We start from the raw sequence: 26,605 nt of genomic DNA, 5'->3' as shown, positions 1-26,605 counted from the left end.
CAGGGCCACTTGTCTTCTTTTTGAATCAATAATGGTTTTAAATTTACAAATAATTCGGAATTGACGCTTTAAATGATAATCAATCCAATCATGAGATTCCCAAGGATTCCAACCCCTTATTCTGCTGTTCTGTTACACACAGAGTTTCCTAGAAAAACGCGATTCCTGTTGATTGTCCTAACTGTTGTTTTTTCCAGCCTGAAGGTTTACTGATAAAATCCCCTCAAATTGTAACTCTAGATCCTGCAAAAAAAGGTGTAGGTGAGTTTTTTCGTTAAGCACCTGCTGTATGGAAAAACACAATAATTTAGTGAGATATTTTTGTAACATTTTACTTTACTGGCCATTAATTACATCCAAAAATTGTAAAACTGTAATTAATTACTGATTAAAATCAACCGTCAGCTGGGAATATAGTGGACAGCAGGGTTGACATCTAATGTGTATGCAATTTTGTGTACACAACATTATGTGTCTGTGCACATGTGATCAAAAACCTTGGGCAGACATCTGCACATGCATGTGTGCACATCTGCCTCATCTGCCCATGTCTGCGGATCCAAACAACAAGGTCCTTTAAAAAACGTAGAGGGACCACCAATTACAGAATCAAGGCATCTTTTTTAAGCTAGTAAGTAGCCAAGTAAGACGCTGATAGGGTGGGACACAGGGGTATTTGTTTTTCTTTTCTGTCGTTCCCTTTATCCAACACATTCTAATGTTAGAGGTGAAATGTTGATATTAAGTCACAAACTTGTAGATTTTTTGGGTAAATGATTTTGAGAATATGAAATAGTTTAAAACGAGGAGTAATACTTGTACTACTAATTATACTCAGAAATTGATTTTGATTTAGGTCAGGCCCTCTGCAGTTCACTACTGTGTAAATGCCTTATTTATGTTGAAAGACTTATGGGATGCCGTAATCATCTCTTCTCTCCAAACTGGAGATGAAGTTATCCCTTTTAAGGATAGATGGACTGACTGCAGACATTTCTGAAGATAGTAAGTAAACCTCAGTATTGTTGTTTTCCAATCTAGCCAACCTGGCAACCCTCTCTGTAATTGTCAGGGAGCTACAGTCAGTTCAAGCATTATTCGATAGTCCTTGCCACAGTTATTAAACACATGAGGGACATTTGTCGTGGCAAACAGTAGCAGACCCAAAGCCTGAGTGAACATGGTGCAAAGGAAATAAAATGCTTACTTACCTGATAATTCCCTGTGTTTCAGCATGCCTTAGGCAGAGCTAGAAAGATAAACAGACAATGTTACAAGGTTAAAAGGCTGCTGATGTACAGAACCGGCACCCTTGATTTTACTTGTTTAATGCATAATTATTGTTGTCATTTTTATGTAATTAATGGCCTGTTAATTAAAATGTTACCATATATGTTTATTTGTGAATTAATCCCAAAACATGCTAACACTTTGTACCTTTTAGATGGTAAACAAGAAGAAATTCTCAACAGTGGAATTGCTAAGAAATATTTTGTTCCAAACACACCTACTAGCACACAGATCTCTGTGACAGGTGAGATGTTACGACATGATATGTGGTAGAATGCCTGAAGCATTACGTCTGCATTAAAGTGTTACTGTTGTAAAAGACATTTCTTCTTTGTTCTTAGTGGCAAAATTTCACCTCACTTGTTCTGGAAATGTTTGCAGGAAGAAGGAATGCAAATGAACTAAAGAATGACATTAGTGGGAAATCAATGGTCAGTCTGATCAAACAGCCCTCAGGCAGTGGAGAGGAGAACATGATCCACATGACCCTACCTGTTATTGCAGCCACATATTTGGACAAAACCAACCAGTGGGAACCTGTGGAGATTAAGAGACGTAATGAAGCCCTCCAACACATCGAAACCGGTGGGCTCACACAAATGCATTACTTAGCACAAATACCAGACATTTTAACTACAGCCAAAGGCGTTAAAGCTCACTGACTTTGGCAGAAGTGGTATCAAAACAGACATTTGGTTGACAGCAGTACAAACCAACTGCTACTCATCCTGGCTTTCAGTGGATAAGAATCAGCATAGACTTAAATGGTACTCAGTAAAAGCTATGTGTGTTTGTTTTATCTAGGTTACCAGAATCAGCTTGCTTACCGTAAAAATGATGGTTCTTTTGCTGTGTATCCTGATCGTGGAAGTAGCACCTGGTGAGGCCTGAGAACATGCATGAACTCAGACGAAAATAATGGCACATCCTCCTTTAATAACCTAGATTCAGAATATGCAAATCAGTGAAACTAAACTATTACATCTCCTGCTCTCCTCTCCTCTCTAAGGCTGACAGCCTACGTTGCCAAGGTGTTTTCCATTGCCAGCAATCTGGTGCCAGTGCAAAGAAAAGACATCTGTGATGCTGTTAAGTTTCTGATTCTCAACGTGCAGCAATCTGACGGATTTTTTACAGAAGTTGAAGCGGTGTCCCACAGAGAGATGATTGTGCGTGCACTAATTTCATTAACATCAGTCTTTATCTTGATGCTAAAAAAAAGACTGTATCTAAATGAAAACCATTACGTCACTGGCTATCATTTATGAATAAACATGTTTTATACTGATGATTATAATGATATTTTTGTGTTTATGTGTAGGGTGATGTCCACGGCAGAGATTCAGATGCCTCCATGACTGCCTTCTGCCTCATTGCCATGCAGGAGTCTCGCACACAATGTGCTGCCACTGTTAATGTGAGTACCTCATCTGCATACAATTTACTGACCTTACACCCCAATAGTAACTTCTTCTTTTTTTTCACACACCGTGGTATCGACTTTGGTTTCAAGTATTGTGTACTTTTGGTAGTATCAGTACAGACTACTAGATTTGGTATCGTGACATCCCTAGTGCATACGCTCCACAGCTGATGCACAGGATAAAGTCAAGCAGTTTTTCTATGCTGACTTGGACATCATCATATCTAAGGTCCCCAAGGAGGACAGAATAATCCAGCTGGGGGACTGCCAGGGTTGGGCGGAACCACAATTTTTTAAGAGACATAATTGGTAAGGAAGGAGCCGGCATCACAAATCTTAATGATGTCCTGCTGCTAACAAAGTGCTCTGAACACAGTCTGGTAATTACCAACACACTCTTTCACCAAAAGAATAAATTCAATCAAGCATTCTGGCTCTAACCTCAGTCATATCATTACCTTTGTCGTTGTCTGTCTGCCATTATGTATTATTATTATTATTATTATTATTATTATTATTATTATTATTATGTAGAAGCATCCTCCAAAACAAAACCAAATAACATAAAAACTGATTAGGTGAGAATGGCCTGGAAATCCAACAGCTCATCAAGCAAAAGAAGCCGCTCAAAGGCAGGTCAAAGAACTGAATACCAGAGGTGGACGAAGGAGGTCCTGGAGATGCAACAGCTAGCAGACTGCAGGGACACTCTCAAGTCTCAAGAACAAAACTTACTTTACATGGCCTTAATTTACCTTACACAGGCTTTTGACTTTGTGAACTGCACTTTGGCCTAGTTCTTTAAAAAACATTGTCTGGCCAGATAAATACATCAGCAGTGGTTGCAGAGAGGAAACAGAGCCTTTCAGGGTATACTGGAGTCAAGCCAGGCCGTGTCATCACCCCTACCTTGTTCTATGTGTTGCTGCCATCCTCCACCTCACAGGAGAAACTAAGCCACATGGGTCAATATAACCCACCAAACTGATGGAAAGCTGATGAACATCAACCACTTCAGGACAAGAAGAAAAACAAGCACTTTATATATCATGGAGCTGCAGTACGCAGACGACAACGTCCCTCTCTGAAGAGGACTTGCAACTGATCCTAAATGCCTTTGCCAAGGCACACAAACAACTCAGTCTGGCCCTTAACATCAGGTTTATGCTGACAGGTCCTCCTTCAGCCACCACCCAAGACACACACTCCTGTCTCCCCTCCCGCAATATTTGTTGATGACAGCAGTCTCATAAAAAATGTGAAGCCATTCCATCCCATATCCTGGGAGCCTACTCTACTCTAAAGCCAACAACGACGAGAAACTTCACAGCTGTCTCTGCAGTCCCAGCAGGGCTTTTGTGCGGCTGAGAAGGTTACTGTTCAGGGTGATCGCCGATGACCACTGCCTGTTACCTTATCTATCTGTTCTCCTATTATTCTCCTTTCTTATTCCTTCATCTTTTCCTTTTGTCCAGAGTCTGCAAGGCAGTATAGACAAAGCAGCGGCCTATCTGGAAAAGCGTCTTCCCAGCCTAATCAACCCATATGCTGTTGCCATGGCATCATATGCCCTGGCCAATGAAAACAAACTGAACCAGGAGATACTCTTCAAGTTTGCTTCCCCAGGTTTCTTCATACGATATTCACATACACATTCAGAAAGAGTGTAGATGAATATGAATGTTAAAGTAAAATAAGACCATTGCATATTGATGCAGCATAACAACTATGTATACAAAAATGTATACTAGAGCCAAACTGATAGTCATGTCAATTTAAGCTAATCAGAGATTGGTTTCATACATCATTATTGATGTTTAGTTAGATAATAAAAAAAACGAGGCTGCAGAAATGCCTAAGATATTTGTGATGTATTATAGAAACAGTCATGCCCTTACATAGTTTGTCCACTGTAGTACATATATTGGCTTGTCACAAGTACATAGTAATGCATTTGCATTTGTCTGTGTTTTCCTCAGAGTTGTCCCACTGGCCGACACCTATGGGACGTGTTTACACACTGGAGGCCACAGCTTACGCTCTCCTCGCTCTGGTCAAAGCCAAGGTGAGCATATCCCACTTATCTGTATCTGTGTGTCACGGGCATGTCATGCTATAAAAACATTCAGTAGAGTAAAGCATAAAAGTTTAGTGAAGACCTGTTTCTGACTGCAACGCCTCTGGCCTTTTAGTACTGCTGCTGACCATTTTAGTTAGTTAGTTTAGAGTGGAAATCCAATTGCAGAGGCTCACAACTTGTTTGAGTAAAGTAATCCATCACAGAGAAAATCATTTCTATTTTGGATAAAGCAGACATGATGTTTTTTGTTGTGTATTGCTTGTATAAGGCAAATTTGATTATGCCAAAATAGGAAAAACATATCCAGAAATCTAAGGTATGCTTTGGAAATTGGCATGGAGTAATATAAAACCATAAATGATGAAAATTATATTTCTGTTATATAACAGCTGTAAAAAAGAATGTCTCTATTTTCACAATGACAATTAAAAAACTAAAACTACTAAAAACTCCTATGCACAGTTAAACACAGAGTTTCCAACCCTTTCCCTATGTTAATAAAGGCCTTTAAAGAAGCCAGACCTGTAGTGAGATGGTTCAACAAACAGCGAAGAGTGGGCGGAGGCTATGGATCAACTCAGGTAACACAGACCTTTTTATCCTCTCAGTATATCCATACATTATGCTTCTCTAGCTCTTTTTTATCACTGCTTCACTCACTTTTTGAGACTGTCCCCCACGAAAAAAGACCCCACAAGTTATTTGTTCAAGCAGCAATTACGCCCCGTATTTACATTTATAGTGGCAGCGCCCGCTAGTGCTGTAGTAATTATGACAGGAGCAAAGCGGGAAGTAAGGTGACAAAGTATAGGAGCGCCAAACTTCGCATAGGAGGGTGGTTGGAGTGGTGGATGGGTCAAACAAACAGGACTTTCAAACAAAGGAGTTTTTTAAGTTTACGGAACAAACAGAACTACGTCACATTCTGCGACACGTGCATAAGTAGGTGCTTTCCGACCGGATAGTACTTGTACTTTTTAGAGGAAAAGTACACTTCTAAGCAGTTGTAAGAACTACTCTCCCCCAAAATCTTTTTTGCATTTGCATGCTTGTTTGCATTCCCACTGGCCAAGTGGCCATAGGGACTGGTAGGAGGGATAAGGGAGTCACGCAAGCACGGCAACGGTCTTTATAGCATCGTCACTAGAATTTAGCGCCACATACAACAACAACAAAGCAGCATGGAGGAGGCCGTACATGGCCAGCAGTGCCTGCACCTCCGCATCAGTCCACTTTTCCGAGTTCCGCATTTCGTCCATTCTCGTAGTAATTCACGTAATGTTTTGCTCAACACCGACGGGGCTTTACAGACCCCACCTCTGCCTGCTGCGCTGTGGACATGTGTGTGTGTGTGTGTGTGTGTGTGTGTGTGTGAGAGAGTGTGAGAGAGACGGCCGGCGAGCCGCAGGACACGCTTGTGGAGTTTAACTCCGTAAAGACAGTTAACCACAGGTTCCCGTTAATCTTATGATGGACATGTGTTGTGATATTTAAACAAACGAACCGTCAACGGCGAAATAAAAGCCTCTTATTTACGAGAGCGGTCTGAGAGACCTCTAGCTTACAGCGAGGTGTCTAAGCAAGACTGGCCGAGCGACGAGCTAGAGGCCGGGGCAGGCGCTTGCTGGCTGTCGCCTCATTTGATGGAGGTTCTCAACTCCGAAAACTTTGAAGCAAATTGTCAATTCGGCATCAATTTGCGCAAGACTGCCTATATTCGAAATCTAAACAGTTAATTTCTTGCCTAAAACGTTGTCAGAAGTGAATTTAATGATGAATAAGATGGTGAAAATTGTTAAAAATGTCCCGTTGTTGGTTGTTGCTCTGTCTGCAAGTTCCGAGTTGGCAGTGGGCGTGACTTATAAGTTCGATCAATCAAGTACACCTAGGAAAAGGGAAAAGGGAAAAGACCCTGCTCTGAAGTAGGAGCTAAAAAAGTACGCTACTGAGGCCAGAGGAACATAAAAATCCCCAATTTTTTCCTGTCGGAACACAACGAAAAAAGTGTTCTAGGAACGTTTAGTTCTAAGAACTGCAAAAATCCCTCCCAAACCCAAACCACGATCTTTTTCTAAACTTAACTAAGTATTATTGTGCCTAAATCTAACTAAACTGCGACGTTCACAACGTTTTCTGGTTTAGATATGAGGACGGAAAACGCTCCTGTGGGTCGTATTTCCTGCCACCGCTAGTGGTGCTAATTTATGAAACTCTCCTATGGGTCGTATTAGAGGGTAGGAATAAGCAACCTATATGGTGGTATTATTTGGAGGACTTCTTGTGTTTTTCAGGTAGTCTGGGCCCAAACCATTGATCAATTTATTTTTATTTTTCCCCCTCAATCTTTTTCTCTCTAGGCTACTATAATAGTGTACCAGGCTATAGCGGAGTACTGGACTAGTGCTAAAGAACCAGAGTATGATCTGAATGTGGACATCTTTTTGCCGGGCAGGTCAAAGCCTGACAAGTACAACTTCAACAATGATAACCTCTACGCCACCAGAACATCTAAAGTGAGAAGACTAACAAACTCACAGTGGCTCATTAATATCATCATTCCTTTTGTTTTCTGTATGTTTCTACTGCTGATCCCTGACTGTGTGGGTGTGTGTTGGCATCTTTAAATCCCACAGATAAAAGACATAAACCGGAATGTGAAAGTGACTGCCACGGGCACAGGAGAAGCAACGCTGACAGTAAGTAAAATTTAATATTTTAGTCCTGAGTTTCATGATTATTGATGTTTCCTTTTTGAATATCAGATGAGAATAAATTTACAACATTTATTAACCTTGTGAGGACAATACTATTAAGACGGATGCCTATTGGCTTATCACAATGCACGCAATGTCTATGTGACAGATGGTGTCGCTGTATTACGCTCTGCCTACAGAAAAGGAGAGTGACTGTCAGAGGTTTAACTTGTCAGTGCAACTCTTCCCAGGTAATGTGGTGCCCTCTGTCTCTTCCTGTTTATCTATTTGGCTTTATTTGTTGTAATTTTGTATTTCTTTGTCTGCTTTTATTTGTCTATTTTGTATTGATATCTGTCTGTTTATCCTTTTACCATTTTTTTTTTTTTATTGGAAAAGATTCATGCTGATCTAATCTTTTCTTCCACCAGAGAAAATGGATGAGGATGAGAAAATATACAAGCTGAAAATAGAGGTTTTGTAAGTAAATTGAAGAAATTGCAAATAAACATTACATTAGTACATATGTTTTTCTGATTTTTAATGCATTTCTGTTATTCCCTTTTCAGTGTTGCCATTGTTTTTAATTTCCCCATGTACATGATTTAATTTTTGCTCTTTCTATTTATCTAACTTGTCATTAAAAAATAGACAAGTAATGTTGCAGATATTATGGACACTTATTTTTAACAAAAGTGTGATTGAGTTTAAACCTAATTTATACATATTTGAACATATACATAAGTAACAAACCATTTGGTAGCTGGCCGGGAGCTTTTGATTGTATCACCCAATCTCCCTCAGCAGATTGAGTGTGCCCAGTTATCATTTTTAATTTCCATTTTTCTGAGCACTTTAAGGAGTTCTAGTCTAGATTTAAAGTTAATTCTTGACTGTGGAAACAGCAGTTGACAAAAGTCTCACCACAAGGTCAATTTCCTCAAAAAAGATTGTTTTGTAGCTAATAAATGTAGCTTTAGAGCAGTTATGTCTTGTAATATTTGATGAAGGTTTTTTATTACTAATTCCTTCCTTATTTTAATTATTCTGTCCATTATCTGTACAGAAACAAGAACAGGGAGCGCAATGCATCCATGTCAATCTTGGATATTGGCTTGCTAACTGGCTTCACTGCGAACACAGATGACCTGAGCTTAGTAAGACACACACACACACACACACACACACACACACACACACACACACACCGCATGCAGTGACCTTTGTCTCTGTGTGTGTGTGTGTGTGTGTGTGTGTGTGTGTGTGTGTGTGTGTGGGTGTGTGTGTGTGTGTTTGTGTGTTTGTTTGTTTGTTTGTTTGTTTGTTTGTTTGTGTGTGTGTGTGTGTGTGTGTGTGTGTGTGTGTGTGTTTGTAGTTATCCAAAGGACGTGCCCGAACCATTTCAAAATATATAGTGAACCCCTCCCAGTCAGAAAGAAGCTCACTCATCATCTACCTGGATAAGGTAAGACATCACTGTTTCCTACCTCTGTACTTTTTCTAACTGCCTTGTTCTTTGTTTATGTATCTCTATCTCACCTTTGTCCACAGGTTTCTCACACACGACCAGAGGAGATCACTTTTAGGATCCATCAGAAGCTGAAAGTGGGAGTCTTACAACCAGCTGCTGTGTCTGTCTATGAATACAGCAACCATCAGTCCAGTAACCGTGAGTCTCAAAGACAACCAGAAACAAGTGCTGCCTTTGTCTCTGACACACCAACCATACATGTACTACTTTTGAGCTTAAAGCATTATTATTTGCTGCCAATAGATTTCAATGAATATGGCAGGGTGGATAAGGATGCGTTTTTACATTCTCCAGATATACAACGTACATTTTCAAATGTGCAACAATCCTGCAATTAGCACATCTTTCTTTCCCATTGCAGAAACACATTGTGTGAAATTCTACCATCCAGAGAGGAGAGGTGGGCAGCTACTGCGGCTCTGTAAAAATGATGAATGCAAATGTGCAGAAGGTAACAGAATGATGTCTAACTGAAGATCTAAGCTAGGCATACATTTGTTACATCTGAAACCCTTGTTTGAACACTTCTAGCAGAAGGAGATAGCTATATATTGATCACTGATTTGGGGGTTGCACTTGACTGTGATTGTTTGCTTGTTTTAAGATCTGGTGAAGGAGATGGTCATGTAGCATACATAATTGTAATGTTATCAGAATTTCCTGTCAAAGGCAACAAGCACTTGCAGGATCCTGTAGGATCAGAGCAGTAAGAATAACTCACTAACATGCTTAAAATTGTGACTTAGATACATCAATACATCCACACACGTGCTGATGTAATCTGGCTATCAGTTGTGTATTTACTTTGTGCCCTTGTATGTTTCCAGAGAACTGCAGTATGCAGAAGAAGGGCAATGTCAGCAATGATCAGCGCACAGCTAAGGCCTGTGAGACTGAAGTGAACAGTAAAATAGATTTTGGTAAGAGAGTGTGTTTGTTGTTTGTTTTTGTGTGTGAGTGAGAAATTGAGAGAATAGATAAGCAAGTGAGCTAACAATCTGAAACGTGGTCTGTCCTCAGTGTACAAAGTGAGAGTGGAAGATTTTACAGACGGCTTGTCCACTGACATTTACACAGTGCAGGTACTGGAAGTCATCAAAGAAGGTTGGTATTTCTTTTATTTGAATCTTAAACAGTTTGAACTGCCTAAACATTAGCTTTCCCCAGATGCTTCCCTTGAAGTACCTCAATGGTGAGATGCCACAGTTCTTTCCCCTTCTGAATTTTAAGGGCACTTTGGCTTTCCCCCAAAGCTGCTTCCAGCCATGATTATACTGGGAGAATTCAAATGCAAAACTAATGTTTCTGTAGCCATTACCTCTATGAGTTATGAGTGTAATTGCTGAGATCTCAGAACACAGTGGCAGTGCTGAAAAATAGGTCCAATAGAGCAAGGAGTCAAAGTTCAACCAGTAACTGTAAACTGGGTAATTTTACTGTTGCCTTTATTTTCTCTTCCAATTAACTTTGGCTAACCTGGAGGTCTGCTCACAACATGTTTGATCATCTGACTGCTCGTGTTTCTTGCAACAAAGTCCAACGTGTTCATAAAACACAGCTTATCCAATGTTATCATAACTGATAGAAAGGATGGTTGGAGTTATAAAAATACAACCTATATTGTAATAAACCATAGTTTTCCGTTAAGTATGTTCTCTCCGTTCTCCTATATTTTAATTACAGGAAGTAATGATGTGGGTCCTATGGGTAAACTGCGCACATTCCTCAGTTTTCGGCACTGCAGAGCTGCTTTAGATCTGAGAACAGGCAAAACCTACCTTATCATGGGCGCATCCAAAGATATTTACAGAGACGCACACAGTCAATCGTAAGTTTGTTGTGTCTGTGTATGTCTGATGTCTTCGTTCCTCTCGTAATATTGTCAACATTTAAAGATGTTAACCGTCCCTGCTTTCTGCAGCAAAATCACTTACTTGCATGCAAATCAAGCTTGTCTGCCTTGTTAATTTATGTGGTATTGTTTGTCATTCATTTTTTTTTTTTTTTTTTTGTGAGGGAGAAACAAAAAATTGTAATTGCCATGATTATTTTGGTCATCCCTTTTTGATTCATTCCAACATGTTAAAGAAGCTGGTTCCATGAAGACCTATTGTGTTTTTTAATTTGCTCTCCTCAGGTATCAGTACGCGCTCGCTGAAAGAACCTGGATTGAGTACTGGCCCACAGATGAAGAGTGTGAAACTGCTGAATACGATCCTATCTGTGCTGGCATGTTGGAAATGGTCCAACAGTACACACAACATGGATGTCAGCAGTAGTGATACAGAAGGACATTTATCACAGTAAGCACAGTGCTGTGATAAGCCGATTAAACACTTAGTTGATTGAAACAACTGTTTTGATCGTTTCCCGTTTCTAAAATGTGAGGATTTTTCTGCATTGAGTACTTTTACTTTTAATACTTTAAGTACATTATCCTGATGATACTTACATAATTTTACTTAAGTAACATTTCCAATGCATGACTTTTACTTGTACACAACATTTATACACACATGCATGGTTCCAAGAGGATGTATGTTAAGGACTTTAGTGAAACCCCGATTTGTTTATTTTGTGCCACCATGAGGTTCACATCTGTGGCTCCTGATGGCTGACATATCAGTTGCTAAATTCATGTTTTTCCAAAGTCCCAACTAACAACATTTGTCCCGGTGCATTGCTGAGCTATTAAAGGATTTTAAGACAAGTTTCAAGTTATTTATTATCAGAAGCAGAAGCAGTTGTTGTCAATGTAAATCTTGAGTCTCAGGCTCCCTCCAACTGTTCTTTAAAGCAACACTAAAGCACTTTTCCTGCTTCGGTCCCCCTACAGGTTGGAAGCGGAATTGTCCATTACCGCTGTCGTAATGTCTCATTATGTCTCATTCGAAGTACAGATCCGCTACCTGATCTGGCAAACTTGCATAATGTAATGTAATGGACAATTCCGCTTCCAACCTGTAGGGAGACCGAAGCGGGAAAAGTGCTTTAGTGTTGCTTTAAATATGTATGAAAAATAAATCTCAAGTAGAAAATAAAAACAAAATAATAATCTAACATAAAAAATAGTGCAAGTTGAAATATACAGATAAAATATAACACAATAAAATGTAAAATAAAGGAATCCAAATTGTGGAAGACAGTAATTGCAAATGAATAAGCTAAAAAAGACAACTAGCCTACGTGAAAGACTAAAGTTGATTAAAAAAAATCCATCTTATTGTATTTATTATGTATTATTGTTGTTTGTGTAGACTGTATTTTCCAAGCATCAGTAGATAATGAAGTATAATGGAATTAGGACCAAAATCTTGTAATATTTGACAAAGAGAGAACTGAGGGTTGCAAATCAGGTTACAAAACAGAATTTCTGGCAATCATCTTTAGGGAAACGGCATTTTGAGAGACTAGTACAGAGCCCGTTGAGAATGTGCCTGTTTGGAACGGCCGATTGCTTGGCCTGTGGTATTGCTGCTTGTAGAATTCTTCAAAACCAAATTGTACCCCAAAATTACTTACAGAAGGACCCCAAACCACTAAATATGCAACTCCACTGTATAGCCTACTACTGACTTACAGTGTAGGCTACGTCTACATCAAAGGAAGACATTGTACTAACTGTATTTACCTGACAGAGAACGGGGCAGATTCAGAATGTAATCACAAAATATCACAATGACAATGTGGAGTATTCAGACATTAGCGTCATGGACTCATGGCAGTGCGCTACCCACCTGGCCCGTTATGAGAGCTAATCAGCACATATCTGCGTTCATCAACACCCGTGTGTGTGTGTGTGTGTGTGTGTGTGTGTGTGTGTGTGTGTGTGTGTGTGTGTGTGTGTGTGTGTGTGTGTGTGTGTGTGTGTGTGTGTGTGTGTGTGAGAGTGTGTGTGTGAGTGAGTGAGTGAGAGAGAGGTGTGTGTCATATGATCGTTAACCAATTTCACACTTCAGCAGGTGTTAATTTCCGTGCATGTTTAGTGGCTTGACGGTTAACGGTGAAGTAAAGATTTGAGTCGCAGAGGTATTTTGGCGATGTTAATGTTATTAGTGATGTATGTTGTGTTATGCCGCGTTTTATTTACCTCGGAATTCGGAAGCCGCAACTGGGAATGACGTCATACCCGAGTTGAATGCGTTCAGAGCATTTCTCTATCACTCTGAATGCGTTCTATTTAAAAGTCGGATTTTCATTATTTTCATTAGCTCTAGCCTGGTTAGCTATTGTTAGCAATACCAGTTGATAACAACGCATTACGCCGTTTTTTGTGCATGCAAACATGCAACATTTCCACAGATAGACGTTGAACATGCCCGTGTGAACGACTGATTTAGAGACAGAAGTGCTTATAACTTTATGTTACTGCAGCTTTCACAACTGTTGATACAGGGGGCAGCCATGTTGGATTTTGAACTCGGGCTACTGCAAGGTTGTACGAGTTCTGAGCTCGTAAATACGAGGTCAGGGGGCGTGTTTACGACTTTGACCTTGTAAAAAACGAGTTGCGAGGTAAATAGAACGCGGCATTAGCAGTAGACTTAATTAACCCGACCCAAGGTGAGTCTGGATAGCAATAGTAATAGCAGGAAAAGAGTCAAAGGCTGACTAACGGTTCGAGAGATATGCGCATAACACACACACACACACACACACACACACACACACACACAGACAGACAGACAGACAGACGTTCCTGCAATTTATAGATGGGACACTATTTTTTTGTGTTGTGCAGCAAACTGAATTTTTATCCAGAATTTTAGGAGAGTCCCGGAGGATACTGAAAATAGTTTTTTTAGAAATCACTGGGTTTTCAGAAAAACGGATCCGTACCTCTGTAACTAGAATGAAATAGTAGCCTATATGAGAATTGCATGAGAGGTACAATGGGGCTATGGCTAACGATGGTTTCTCTTTAAACATTACTGGACAAAAGCAATATTAAAACCACGAGGATGTTTTCTTAACCGTCTCCATTTTTTGTCTTGTGGGTTCATTATTTTGGACTTTTCTTTCATTTTTATTTTATATAACAAATAAACATTGGGGGCAGCAGTGCACAACGATTTTTAGTCGCATCCTGCCTAACAATCAAGACAGCGGCTGCTCGGGAGCTGTTCGAGGAGAAGGACACGCGGTTGAGCTTTTGTGTGAGAAAGTTTGTGGTGTTGTTGTGTGTGTTTTGTTTGTTTTGCTTTATTTTCTACAAATAACTTTATTTCAGAAGGATTGTTAGAAGTAGGTTAGACTAAGTGGAGAGAGTATTTTGCGGGAGTATCGGCCGATGGCCTGTATAGGTCCGGTATACGATACAATTGCATATATTCTCTATCATGGCTGGTAATCCGGACGATAGTTGTTGTAGCATGGATGAGTTGGATCCAGAAGATGGGAACTGGCAGATAAGGAGGATAAATAAAGCAAAGCGGGTTAGAGGAGTTAAAGAGAGTGAGGAGAAATGGAATGTCGTTGTGAGGTTCAAAGAACCAGGAGTGAAGAGTTTGGATCCATTAAAATTGACGAAAATAATTAAAAATCAGGTTGGCGAGGTTAAATATGCTAGGATTCTCAATGATGGCAATCTATTGATTGGATGTAGCTCTGAAGAGCAGCTTGAAAGAGCTTTAAAACTGCAAGATGTTGGGAAAACAGTGGTGGTGAAGGTGGTGAAAGTGGGTGAACAAGGAAGTAAAGGAGTGATTTATGGTATTCCTTTAGCAGTTGAGATGAAGGAGCTGGTTAGAAATGTAAAAGAAAAATGTGATGCTGTTCAGAGTGCAAAGCGTTTGACCAAGGGGGTTGAGAAAAAAGAAACCGAGTCAGTTTTGATTCAGTTCAGCACAAAAGAGTTGCCTGCAGAACTATATTTTGGATATATGAGATACAGGGTAAGAGAGTTCACTCATAAGCCAATGAGATGCTATAGGTGTCAGAAGTTTGGTCATGTAGCTAAGGCGTGCAAAGGGATTAAAAGATGTGCTAAATGTGGTGGAGAACATGATTATGGGGAATGTGGAGAGGGTGTAAGACCTAAATGCTGTAATTGTGGAGGGAGTCACAGTGCGGCCTACTGGGGGTGTGACGCAATGAGAAGGGAGAATGAGATTCAGAATGTGAAAAGGAAGGATAGAGTTCCTTATACAGAAGCAGTTAAAAGAGTGGAGCAAACAAAGAGGGTTAATGAAGGAAATGTTAGACAGGAAATAGCAGCAGGGAATGCATGGACACAGCAACAAGCACATGTAAGAGAGAAAGAGAAGGGGAAAAAGGAGTGGGGAGAGAAGAGGAACTTGGTTATCTTTATTGCAGGGGTAATTAATGCAACAGCTGAGGTTAAATCTAAAACTGAAAGGATTCAAATCATTGCAAAGGCAGCAGTTCAGCATTTGGGCATGCGAGACTTAAAATGGGAAGAAATAAGAGACTGTCTTGCTGTACACTCCAGTCAGGACGTCGGTAAAGGATGATCTTATTTATTATGATCATTTTCCAATGGAATGCAAGGAGTCTGTTGGCAAATGGTCAAGATTTTAAACAGTTTATAGATAGTAGGAGTGTAAAACCTGATGTAATGTGTATTCAGGAAACATGGTTAAAACCTAGATTTGATTTTGTGTTATCTAACTATATTGTCATCAGACGAGATAGAGAGCAAGGAAGTGGTGGGGGTTGTGCTACCTTTTTAAGGAAAGGTGTACCCTACAGGGTGTTAGGTACAGGGAAGGAACAAGAATATGTGGTAGTGGAAGTATGGGCAGATAGAAAGAAAATAGTAATAATAAATTATTATAATCCTTGTAAACAGTTAGAATTAAATAAATTAGAGGAAATAGAAGGCCAGGATAGAGATAATGTTTTATGGTGTGGAGATTTTAATGCACACAATACACTGTGGGGAGGGGAAAAGACAGACAACAATGGACAGGTGATTGAGGAAGTAATGAATGATAGGGACTTAGTTTGTTTGAATGATGGTAGAAGGACTAGGATTGATATTAGAACTGGTAAAGAGTCAGTATTAGACCTCACATTTTTGTCTAGTAGAATGGCTCCAAAGTGTGAGTGGGAAGTGCATGGAGAAAGCACTATTGGAAGTGATCATTACCCAATTATATGTAAACTGAATGTTGTTGTAAAGGTGAGCACAGAAGATAGTCATGGAAGGTGGGTTTTCAAAAAGGCAGACTGGAAGAGATTTATGGAAATAAGTGATTTGTATAGTAGTTCAGTCCAAGAAACAAATGATGTTGAAATAAATGAACTTGAGTTGCGACAGAGTATTTATATGGCTGCTATGGATGCAATACCAAGAAGTTCAGGAAAACTAGTAAGAAAAGCGGTTCCATGGTGGAGTGTTGAATGTGAAGAGGTAGTTAGGGAAAGGAACAGAGCTTTTAGAAGATTAAAAAGAACCCATAACTTTCAACATTTGATTGAATATAAGCAAGCACAGGCAGTAGTGAGAAGGAGTATAAGGCAAAGGAAAAGAACATACTGGAGGAATTATTGTAGCTCAATTGGAAGTGCTATTAATATAAATGATGTATGGGGAATGATCAAGAAAATGGAAGGTATTAGAAGAGAGTGGAATTATCCAATTCTTTCAGATGGAGGACAGTTGGCTGTATCAAACCTAGAGAAAGCAGAAATGATGGTGAACACATTGAGTAAGGTACATAGTTCCAGTAATCTTTCAGAAGAAGAAAGAAGGAGTAGGGAAGAAACAAGGAGTATATATGCTGAGGTTATTCGAAAGAAAGAAAAATTAGAAGATAAATATAATGTTCCTTTTACCCTGAGAGAGTTAAGAAATGCATTGGATAAGTGTAGGAATTCGGCTCCTGGTAAAGATGAAATCTGTTATAGTATGTTAAGACATTTAAGTGATACGGGGATTCAGAAGGTTTTAAATGTGTTTAATAAAGTTTGGGAGGAAGGAAAGATTCCTGTAGGTTGGAAGGAAGCAGTTATTGTTCCAATAAGAAAACTGGGAAAAGATGCTAGTAATCCAGCGAATTATAGGCCAATAGCTCTAACTTCTCACTTAGGTAAGTTAATGGAAAGGTTGGTGAATGGAAGGCTGATGCACTTTATTGAAGAAAGGGGGTTGATGGCTAGTTGTCAGAGTGGTTTTAGAAAGGGAAGGAGTACTATTGATTCAATCATATGTTTTGAGGATGAAATAAGAAAAGCACAGATAAAGAAAGAGACTGTTGTGGCAGTATTTTTAGACGTGGAAAAAGCATATGATATGTTATGGGTAGAGGGTCTTTTAATCAAGATGCATTTGCTAGGAATTGGGGGAAATATGTTTAACTGGGTAATGGACTTTTTAAATAATAGAAGTATTCAGGTGAAAATAGGGACAGAAACATCTAGAAGGTGTTTGGTAGAAAATGGGACACCTCAAGGTAGTGTTATTAGTCCATTACTGTTCAACATAATGATTAATGATGTTTTTTCTAATGTTCAGTCAGGAATTGGAAGGTCATTATTTGCAGATGATGGTAGCCTATGGAAAAGGGGGAAGAATGTTAAGTATACTCTGAAGAAGGTACAGGAAGCTTTAACCCTAGTGGAGGACTGGGGAAGGAAATGGGGGTTTAGATTCTCTATTGAGAAGACTAAGTCTATGTTTTTTACGAGGAAGAAAATAGATGAAAGTATAAAACTAGAGTTGTATGGTAGGACTTTGGAAAGGGTTAAAAGTTTTAAATTTCTGGGTGTGTATTTTGATACAGGACTTACATGGAGGGATCATGTTTCAAAAATAATAGACAAATGTAAAAGGGTATTGAATTTAATGAGATGTCTTGCTGGAACGGAATGGGGAGCAGATGTAGCTTCTTTGAAGCAAATTTATGTATATTTAATTAGAGCAAGAATTGAATATGGGTGTTTGGTTTATGGATCTGCAGCCAAGTCAGTCTTAGCTGGATTAGATATAGTCCAAGCTAAGGCACTGAGAATATGTACAGGAGCTGTGCGATCTTCTCCAGTGTGTTCTTTGCAGGTAGAAACAGGAGAAATGCCACTCTGGTTGCGGAGAAAGCAACTTCAGGCTAACTATTGGGTCAACTTGATGGGTCAAAGGTGTGATCACCCAGTTAAAGTAACAATTCAGAGAAGTTGGGAGAGAGAGGTGGCAAGAATTTCAAGTTTTGGATGGACAGGGGAGACAGTGGCACAGGAAATGTCTATTCATGATAAGGACTTTTGTCCTGGAGTGCTGTGGCCATCAGTTCCTTTATGGCAATTGGAGGTCCCAAAGACTGATTTAGACATACTTGGGATTAAGTTAGAAAATCCTGAAACAGATTTAGTGCGTGAATTCCAGTGTCATATAATAGGAAGGTATCAGGAACACTTATTAATGTTTACTGATGGTTCAAAGGATCAAGAAACAGGTGCTACAGGAGCAGCTTTTGTTGTTCAGAGGTGGAATGCCCAAGCAAGTAAGAGAACCTCAAATTTCCTAAGTGTGTTCACAGTGGAGTTATATGCAATCCTGATGGCAGTACAATGGACTGAGCAGATTCAGAACCAGAAAGTATTGATATGTAGTGACTCTGTGTCAGCTATCAATAGTATTGGGAAAGGGTCATCAAAGAGTCGACAAGACCTTGTGTATGATATTCTTCTGGCAATTCGAGATGTGAAAATTAGAGGGGTAGAAATATCATTCATTTGGGTCCCAGCTCATGTTGGTATTGCATCAAATGAAAGGGTTGATAAGTTGGCCAAGGAAGCTGCTGAAAAGGAAATCGTAGATGTCAACATTAGTCTATCTAAGGCGGAGGGTAAAAGCATTGTGTGGCAGGGAACAATTTTAAAATGGCAACAGCTCTGGGAGCAAGACAACAAAGGAAGGCATCTATTCTCAATTTCTAGGAAAGTAACTGACTCAGTTAATGTTTGTAAAAGAGGGGAAGGTAGACATATGGAAGAGGTTATTATTTCTAGAATGAGGATTGGTCACACATTGCTGAACAGCACTTTATTTATTTTAGGTAAACATCAGAGTGGTTTGTGTTCATGTCAGGAACCTGAGACAGTGCATCATGTTTTGATTTCTTGTCGAAATTATGACCGACAAAGACTAGATCTACTCAGAGAATTGCGAGAAATTGGTTTGGAAGAAGTATCTCTGAAGAGTATTTTAGAAGTAGGATCAAGTGGGAGGGGAAAACGTTGTTTGTTTAAATTTTTAATAGCCACTGGACTGTATAACAGGATATAATGCACTGCGGTGCTAGTTCCATAGATGGCAGCAATGCAACTTTTTGGATGCCGGCTGCCGTAAAATCCCAAAGAAGAAGAAGAAGAAGAAGAAGAAGAAGAAGAAGAAGACAGCGAAGAAGAAGAAAGTGACGTACTTCCTTTAGCCCAGTCGCTGGCGGTTCATGTTGGTGTTATCGGAGAAGAAACAAATCAAACTTTAACGGACATTCTAAAAGACAGGCAACCCGGGATACAAAGTGGCAAAGTGCCGAGTGAATCGTTATACTTTGTTCTCAACTTTTGTTCAGCTAACGTTATATAGTTTTCGGGTCGAGGTGCCTCAGAAGAGAACGCTATGGCCAAGGTACAAGTCTTAAACGTTGCTGTTCTGGACAACCCGAGCTCATTTGGAAATCCATTTCAGTTTGAAATAACGTTTGAATGCATGGAGGATTTACCGGAAGGTGGGTATTGTTTTCAGTTAACGCGTAACGTTAATGCCAGTTAACATACTCTTTCTGATATGTTAGCTAGTGAGTAACTTTAACGTTACTAGCTAGTTAGCTAGCTAGCTACCTCTCTGGGCGCATTCTGCTTAAGTGGTAACTTATACATTGCAGGTAGATGGGGTGAGTCATAAGTTATTTAACGGTGTGTTGTTCGACGATATACCAATATTAGCGGTCATTGGGGCTGGTTAGTGATATTTCGTTTGACAAGTTGTTGAAAATTGGCGCTGGCGCGTTTGTGCTCAACGCCCCGCCTCCTGCCTGCAGTGATTGGTTCGTTGACGTTCTTCGGAGTTTTTTTTTCCGAGAAGCTGATTAGTTGATTACGTTTTGTTACTGTAGCAACAGACCGGTGCCACGATTTGCCGCGAACGGCGGTAGATGCTAGAATGTTGATGCAGAACGTAACTGGTATACTGCGCAAGCGTGAACACTAGCTAATGTTAGCAGCTAGCTATGGAGGGTTAGCTAGGTTAAAAGACAGGGTTTGGTTAGGGTTACATTTCGTTGCTTCTTCAAAACGTCTTCATGTATAATGAATTATAAAGTAGATTATTGCTGCAATTAGCCTCATATGTAGGCTTATTAACTACAGCGTTGCGTTGTAGCTGGGTTCAAATAACCGTCTGTGTTGACGTCTGCGTGTTGTCATTCCTGTTACGTTCGGTATCAACATTCTAGCATCTACCGCGAACAAAGGCAACCAATGCATACCGAAACTATTTACTATTTTGTATCTTAGAATGCAACAGGGAAGCAATAGCATGTATACTGTCAATGCATACATTCAGTTAACCTGTGGTGACATTAACACAGTGCCTGCTGTCAGTATCAAGCAATATCAGTCCATTATTGTTTTTAACTGTTATTTGGCCGTCAGTGGAACTGGAATTTTTATAATCTATTTTTTTGAGGTTATGCCACTTCATATAACATGAAATTACAACACAATACCTAAAACAAGTGGCATGTGCTTGTATTTCTCACATTTTAGTCGAACAATTAAAAAATAAGCCGTTTTGTACTTGCATTTGAACAAATGTGTTTTTGCTTTGTAATCAACCAGTATGGGTGGTGAAATGGAGAGTATCAATATCGGCTTCAAAAAAACTATACATTAATCCACACTGAAGTTTTCAATTATGTTAGCACCCCAAATTTAATTCATCACATTTGTATCGTGTTTGGTAGCAGAAGTCTCAGCAGCAGATATGATACGGAACCATTTTGCCTGGCTAGATATTTTAGGAATGCACCGATCAGACTCTTTCTCTCCTGAAACCGACCCCTAACTGAACACACTACACTCTGTGTGATGGCAGATCTAGAGTGGAAGATCATCTATGTGGGATCAGCTGAGAGCGAGGAATACGACCAGGTTTTGGACTCTGTTCTAGTTGGCCCGGTACCGGCTGGCAGACACATGTTTGTGTTTCAGGTGAGTAAGCTGTAGTCACACATGTTACTAGGGCTGCTTGATTATGGAAAGAATCATATTACCCTGACCATTATTTGGGTCAATATTGAAATCATGATTATTTAACACGATTACTAGTTGTCTTTTGGAAAGAACCGTTAAAACAATCAACAGTGAAAACACCTTGAACTGTGACAGTTCCCTTAATACTCTTCCCGTTGAACACTTCATCTCATACAGCTAGAACACAGAAGCCAATGAATACTAGGACTAAAATCTTAAGAAATGTAGGTAAATGTATTTGATTTCCCTGGTTTGGTTCTTCATTTTGCTTGGTGCTGCATTAATTGCATGATTTCGACCCCCTTGAAAACGAGATGATGCATCTCAAGGGACTATCCTTCAATACATTTCTTCAAAGGATTACTGTGGTTTACTTTGATCTGATTTCTTTCTTTGTGTTCCTTTCCCTTCCTTCCCTCAGGCTGATGCTCCTAACACAGGGCTGATTCCAGAGAGTGACGCTGTAGGAGTGACTGTAGTCCTTATAACCTGTACTTACCGTGGACAGGAGTTTATCCGCATCGGTTACTATGTCAACAATGAATACACAGACCCTGAACTACGGGAAAACCCACCTCTCAAACCAGACTACACTCAGGTAACACACATAGGGCTCGGCGATAGGGAGAAAATCAGATATCACGATATTGTTTTTCTTTAAAGATTATTTTTTTTGGGGGCTTTTCCCTTTATTATGTAGTGACAGTGGATAGACAGGAAAGGGGGAGAGAGATGGGGGATGACACGCAGCAAAGGGCAGCAGGTTGGATTCGAACCTGCACCCAGCCTACATGGGGCGAACGCTCTTACTGGGTGAGCTAGATGTCGCCCCAGATATCACGATATTCTTGACCGAATACCTTGATATCGATATTGCGGCGATATTCTAGGGTTGACAATTGGTGCTTTAACAAAATATCTTCACACTTAGATTTTAGATAAACTATCATCAGTAATGTGGACATAATGTCTAAGTGGGGAAAAGGCAAATAATAGAACAACTAGAACAGTCTGGTAAGTTCAGAAAAGTACAATACTTTACTGTAACGCAGCCTTTAAAACCAGGAAAAGACAACACTTAATTAGGGGTGGCACGGTTCACAAAACCCATTGTTCGTATCACGGTTTTCGGTTCTGTACGATTCTTATTTTTTTCTTTTAATCTTTAACACTCCAGAAATATACTTCAGCATATGATAGCTTAATTATCCACAATGTAGGATACAGTATTAAAAAATAGTTATATCGTGTAATCCTGCACAAACTGAATTTGACTTGACTTTAAGCACATTATTGGAACCATCTCTGAGGAAAGCTAGGTGAGATTTTGATACAGCAAGAGGGAAGATATTGATGATTTCAACAAGCTTTTCATTTATTTGGCAAAAAAAGTGTGTATTGCCATCTACAGGAACTTTTGTGCCTTTTTAGCACACGAAGATTGAAATGTTACAGAATATAAATTGAAATAACTTGCATTTATCAAACTGCCAACTTCAGTGTAGCTTTTAAAAAAAATGGTGTCCTTTTAAACGAAAAAGAGGAACTCTTAAAGCTCCGTCTTTTGAATAAGTCAGAATACGTTAAACATAAAAAAGTTGCGATTTTCTTTTTTATAGTTCTTTAAAAATAAAAAGGAAACCTTGTTTTGGGGAGAATAAAATTACTCTGGGCTGAGTTTTCCTATGTAACCTTACCAAAAAGGCTCAGGATGCTGCAAATGTTAGTATAATATGAAAATGGCTGGTGGATTTAAGACAAAAAATAATAATTTATGAATTAATCAAATTTGAACATATGTCAGTGGCTTGTTGATCTTTACATTGTTAGTTAATTTCCTATCCTGGGCTGAGACACACATTCATACGGTTTGATAAAGTACTTATTGGACTTTAACTTATCATTGCACTTACAATAACGAGCGTAGCTGTCCTCAATTTAGGTCGTCCTGTACGTCTCATGTCCGTTTTTTCCTGCATCCACTGTGTGTGTTTGTGTATGTTTGTGTGTGTGCGCGCGTGTCAGTAAAGGGGGGAACTGAGCAGCCCCGCCCACTGCAGAGAGCAGACAGGATTGAAACAGCAGCAGCCTTCAGCGACTTTAGAGTGAAAAAATGGAGCGTACATTGATGTTAAATTGGCAGGACGGTCTAAAATGTTTTGCACGGTCCCTCGCTGTACGTTTTGTTGGTGTCTTGTCCACACCTCTTCTTTCGCGCGAAAGGGGAACGCACTGTCTGAGGTTGCATACGGGCATCTGACGGGCACGAGGCTACATTGCGCATGTGTCGAACCGTGCGATGCACACACGATCCGAACCGAGACAAGTGGACCAAACGGTTAGGATGTTTTTTCACGAACCGTGCCACCCATACCACTTATATCACGATATTACGATATCCAAAATTTAAGACGATATCTAGTCTCATATCACGATATCGATATATTGCCCAGCCCTAAATGCACATGCACTCAGAGATGACAGTCATTGATTTCTGTCGTAGGGGACCTGCTCGCAACAATCTGTCCTTATTGGACTGAATTACAAAACAGATCTTGGTGTCTTGTTTCATGTCTTTTTTTTTTAATATATATTTTTTTTACAACACTACTTGAGCTGCAGATAGCTTAAACATGCTGTACAGTACACGGGCCATGCTAATCAGGAAAGGGTCTATTGAAACACTGTTTTCCACTGCCCTCTGGTGCTCTGAAATTGAATTTTACAATTGAAGTTACAGGCAACAGTAGCACCAATGAAGATGTATAACATGAACTGTAAATATATATTGTCATTTTTATTTTATTTTTGAAGCTTTCTCTTCTCTACTAGCTATTATAAGCAGGGGTTTGTGGTGTCATGCGAATTCTTTTAAATGTGAGGTGAACAGTGCTGGTGTGATGGATTTCCTTTTTTGTGTTGCCTGTCTATGTACTTTGTCTTCATTCTTCGTTTGAATGTTAATAGAACTGGCTGTTGGAGGCAGGTACTCGCAATACTCGTTAGGTTAACTTACTTTTATATTACAAATACAAGATCTCGTTTGGTAAAAATCCTGCATCACAAACCGGAGGCATTGTGTTTGACAGACCACGGTGTTTACCAGGTACGGAGGGTCTGATGAAAAGACGCTGTTTAGTTCCATGAAGGAAAGTGTTTCTGAAACTTGACCCATTTTGGGACTACAAGTCAGGATATTTCAACCACAAACTGTAATTCTGACGTTTCCTCAATTTTGCTTTCATTCTCTCAGCTTCTGCGGAATATTTTGGCCTCCAACCCCCGTGTCACCCGCTTTCATATCAACTGGGAGGGCTCGGCAGACAAGATGGAGGACAGCGAGAACGTTGACCCATCCCCCAACATTAGTGGCATGCTCCCTTCCTCCTGTTTACCAGGAAAGATGCCACCTCTTGGACTGATGCCGGACAACTCCATGGACTGCATGTAAGAATCATCAGACTAGGATAATGGACAAAATGGTCTTCTTATCTGTACACTCACCCACATCGCAAACGTGACATGGACATTAACAGGAAGCAGGGATATGGCAGCAGGGACACATTTTTTTTATACAACATACACAAATGGGGTGGATCTGGAATTGTTACAGTTTTTGTCTCTTGTGCACTCTCTTTCAACACAGACCCGCACAACCAACATTGCCTTATTTTACCGTATCCCTGAGCTAGAGTAAGGTTGAGTCATAAGGGTGGGAGGGATGTTAAGATCGCCATATCCTCACAGCCCTGATACTTGCAAGTCATGCTCATACACTGACGTTGACCTGTTTGGTACCCATACCCGTACTGTGCTGTTCATTTTGTCCTTTTGTGCACAGATCAAAGCAATAGGCAGTGCTCTGTATGTCAGAATAGATGCAGCACTAGCTGCCCGTAAAAAAGCATTTTGTTGTTCTGAAGGTTTGTCTCATCTGAGGTAAGTTTGTAGCATCTGGAGTACCTGTGGAAATCATCTTGGGCTTGAAAAATGGGCCGTCTCCAGTTGCCTGTTGCCAGAAGTAGCTTTAATTACTGTTAGCTGGATAGCTTGTGCCGAGTACAACCTTGTGTTTGCAAGTTTTACCCTTAGCTATCCAGATAACTCACTAAACCCACCTCTTCAAACAGGCCCCTGTGCAGGTAATGTTCTTTAAAATGTTACCTAAAATGTCTATCTGTAATTATGCACAAAACATGTAGGTAAAGGAGACGAATAAGAAAAGGATGCCGTATTGCAGTCAAATTGTTGGTGGTTTAGGCTTACTGTAAATAATGTTTTCCCAGCGCTTATTTTGTCTTCAAGATGAGAAGACATATTTCCTTTTTGTACTTACTATATATATTGTCTGTCTCAGTATTTGTAACAACAGTATTGGGGTTAATAAAGTTTGTTTTGTGGACCTTGTGCTGCTTTCTGATAATCATCACATCTTAAACAGCTGCTTTCCACCTTGACTATTGAGGGAGGAAGCGTGCGTGTGTGCGTGTGTGTGTTGCCCACTCTTTCCCCTCCTCTCTGGCTTTTCCAATTTCATTCATAAAATGCAGCAGCCTCACTCCACCATTTTCACTCTAGCCTCATGGTGCTAGGCAACTGCAGCACAAAAAGGAGGGGGGCTGTCTGGTCTTAACCATTTTATCTTAGTTGAAGGGACTAACTCCTTCGTCCATCCATCTGTTGGACGAAGGTCTCTTTGTGCTTCTCACGTCTGCACACTGTTTGGTAGGACGCTGTGAACGATTATAATAGCTGCAGGCTAATAAAACAACAGTCTGTGCCATGTAAAAAAGTGAATATTCATATTTGGCATAAAAATTAATACGTAGCATTGCCTGTCCCACTGGTGTAAAGTAACTGTTTACTTAAGTACAATTGCGAGGTACTTTTACTTAATTTGAGAATTTTCATTTTATGCTACGTTATACCTCAGAGGCTACTACATTACTTTGATATCATTAGTTAGGCCATTCTGCACAATGCTCATATTTATGTATTTTATACTTTACATTTTACCTTTGTGTACTATTTTCTCATTTTACAGACAAAAATGTTATTAATCATGACAATAATGTACAATGAAAACAAGTTTGTTGCTGCCCAAGACTAGTTTTGAAAACCAGAGTAATGTGCCAGAGAAATTACTCAATTAACCTTACAGTGACACTGAGCCTGGGTAAAACCATATGTCAGGCAAGCACTGATAATTTCTCAGTGTCTATAATAATTATCAGAACACATTGAGATGTCACATTAATGTAGGGCTAAATATCTAACAAAGTGCATCTTATTTAGCTCTAACAGTTTGGGTTCCTTTCACATAATAAAGTAGGTGGCTGTAGAACCCTAATCTGATGGTGTCAGACACTGCA

General features: G+C 39.7%; 2 protein-coding genes across 3 annotated transcripts in view; both read left to right on the top strand.

The window, feature by feature from the left end:
- Positions 1-16,013, top strand: part of LOC116042788 (complement C3-like) — a 29,289-nt gene extending 13,276 nt beyond the window's left edge. The window contains exons 23-43 of one of the 2 annotated variants that reach the window (XM_031289167.2): positions 198-261; positions 1,445-1,534; positions 1,672-1,875; positions 2,095-2,170; positions 2,300-2,459; positions 2,612-2,707; positions 4,189-4,339; positions 4,693-4,778; positions 5,297-5,374; positions 7,151-7,306; positions 7,427-7,489; positions 7,656-7,737; positions 7,918-7,966; positions 8,553-8,643; positions 8,862-8,951; positions 9,038-9,155; positions 9,379-9,468; positions 9,845-9,937; positions 10,038-10,121; positions 10,701-10,845; positions 11,155-11,728. In XM_031289167.2, coding sequence (XP_031145027.1) covers positions 198-261; positions 1,445-1,534; positions 1,672-1,875; positions 2,095-2,170; positions 2,300-2,459; positions 2,612-2,707; positions 4,189-4,339; positions 4,693-4,778; positions 5,297-5,374; positions 7,151-7,306; positions 7,427-7,489; positions 7,656-7,737; positions 7,918-7,966; positions 8,553-8,643; positions 8,862-8,951; positions 9,038-9,155; positions 9,379-9,468; positions 9,845-9,937; positions 10,038-10,121; positions 10,701-10,845; positions 11,155-11,296 — 2,208 coding nt within the window. In that variant the 3' untranslated portion in view covers positions 11,297-11,728. Of the gene's footprint in view, positions 1-197; positions 262-1,444; positions 1,535-1,671; positions 1,876-2,094; positions 2,171-2,299; positions 2,460-2,611; positions 2,708-4,188; positions 4,340-4,692; positions 4,779-5,296; positions 5,375-7,150; positions 7,307-7,426; positions 7,490-7,655; positions 7,738-7,917; positions 7,971-8,552; positions 8,644-8,861; positions 8,952-9,037; positions 9,156-9,378; positions 9,469-9,844; positions 9,938-10,037; positions 10,122-10,700; positions 10,846-11,154; positions 11,729-16,001 lie in introns of those variants that run through there. The other variant, XM_036000404.1, reaches the window with a different exon arrangement.
- Positions 16,014-19,376: 3,363 nt separating this feature from the next.
- asf1bb (anti-silencing function 1Bb histone chaperone) lies at positions 19,377-25,635 on the top strand. The gene is made up of 4 exons (XM_031289237.2): positions 19,377-19,708; positions 21,076-21,191; positions 21,655-21,831; positions 24,487-25,635. The coding sequence occupies exons 1-4, from the start codon at positions 19,600-19,602 to the stop codon at positions 24,682-24,684; spliced, it is 600 nt and encodes a 199-aa protein (XP_031145097.1). The 5' UTR covers positions 19,377-19,599; the 3' UTR covers positions 24,685-25,635.
- Positions 25,636-26,605: the final 970 nt, after the last annotated feature.

This window comes from Sander lucioperca, chromosome 4 (assembly GCF_008315115.2).
Source record: "Sander lucioperca isolate FBNREF2018 chromosome 4, SLUC_FBN_1.2, whole genome shotgun sequence".
NCBI lineage: Eukaryota > Metazoa > Chordata > Actinopteri > Perciformes > Percidae > Sander > Sander lucioperca.
The sequence above is the reverse complement of the archived record's forward strand: the minus strand, read 5'-3'. Positions and strand labels throughout refer to the sequence as shown.

What these genes read in the sequence shown, in the direction of transcription:
- asf1bb (XM_031289237.2), top strand. Translation starts at nt 19,600, where the DNA reads ATGGCCAAGGTACAAGTCTTAAACGTTGCTGTTCTGGACAACCCGAGC. An exon ending in GACACATGTTTGTGTTTCAG is followed by an intron (nt 21,192 to 21,654) that starts GTGAGTAAGCTG and finishes TCCTTCCCTCAG; the next exon opens with GCTGATGCTCCTAACACAGG. An exon ending in TCAAACCAGACTACACTCAG is followed by an intron (nt 21,832 to 24,486) that starts GTAACACACATA and finishes TCATTCTCTCAG; the next exon opens with CTTCTGCGGAATATTTTGGC.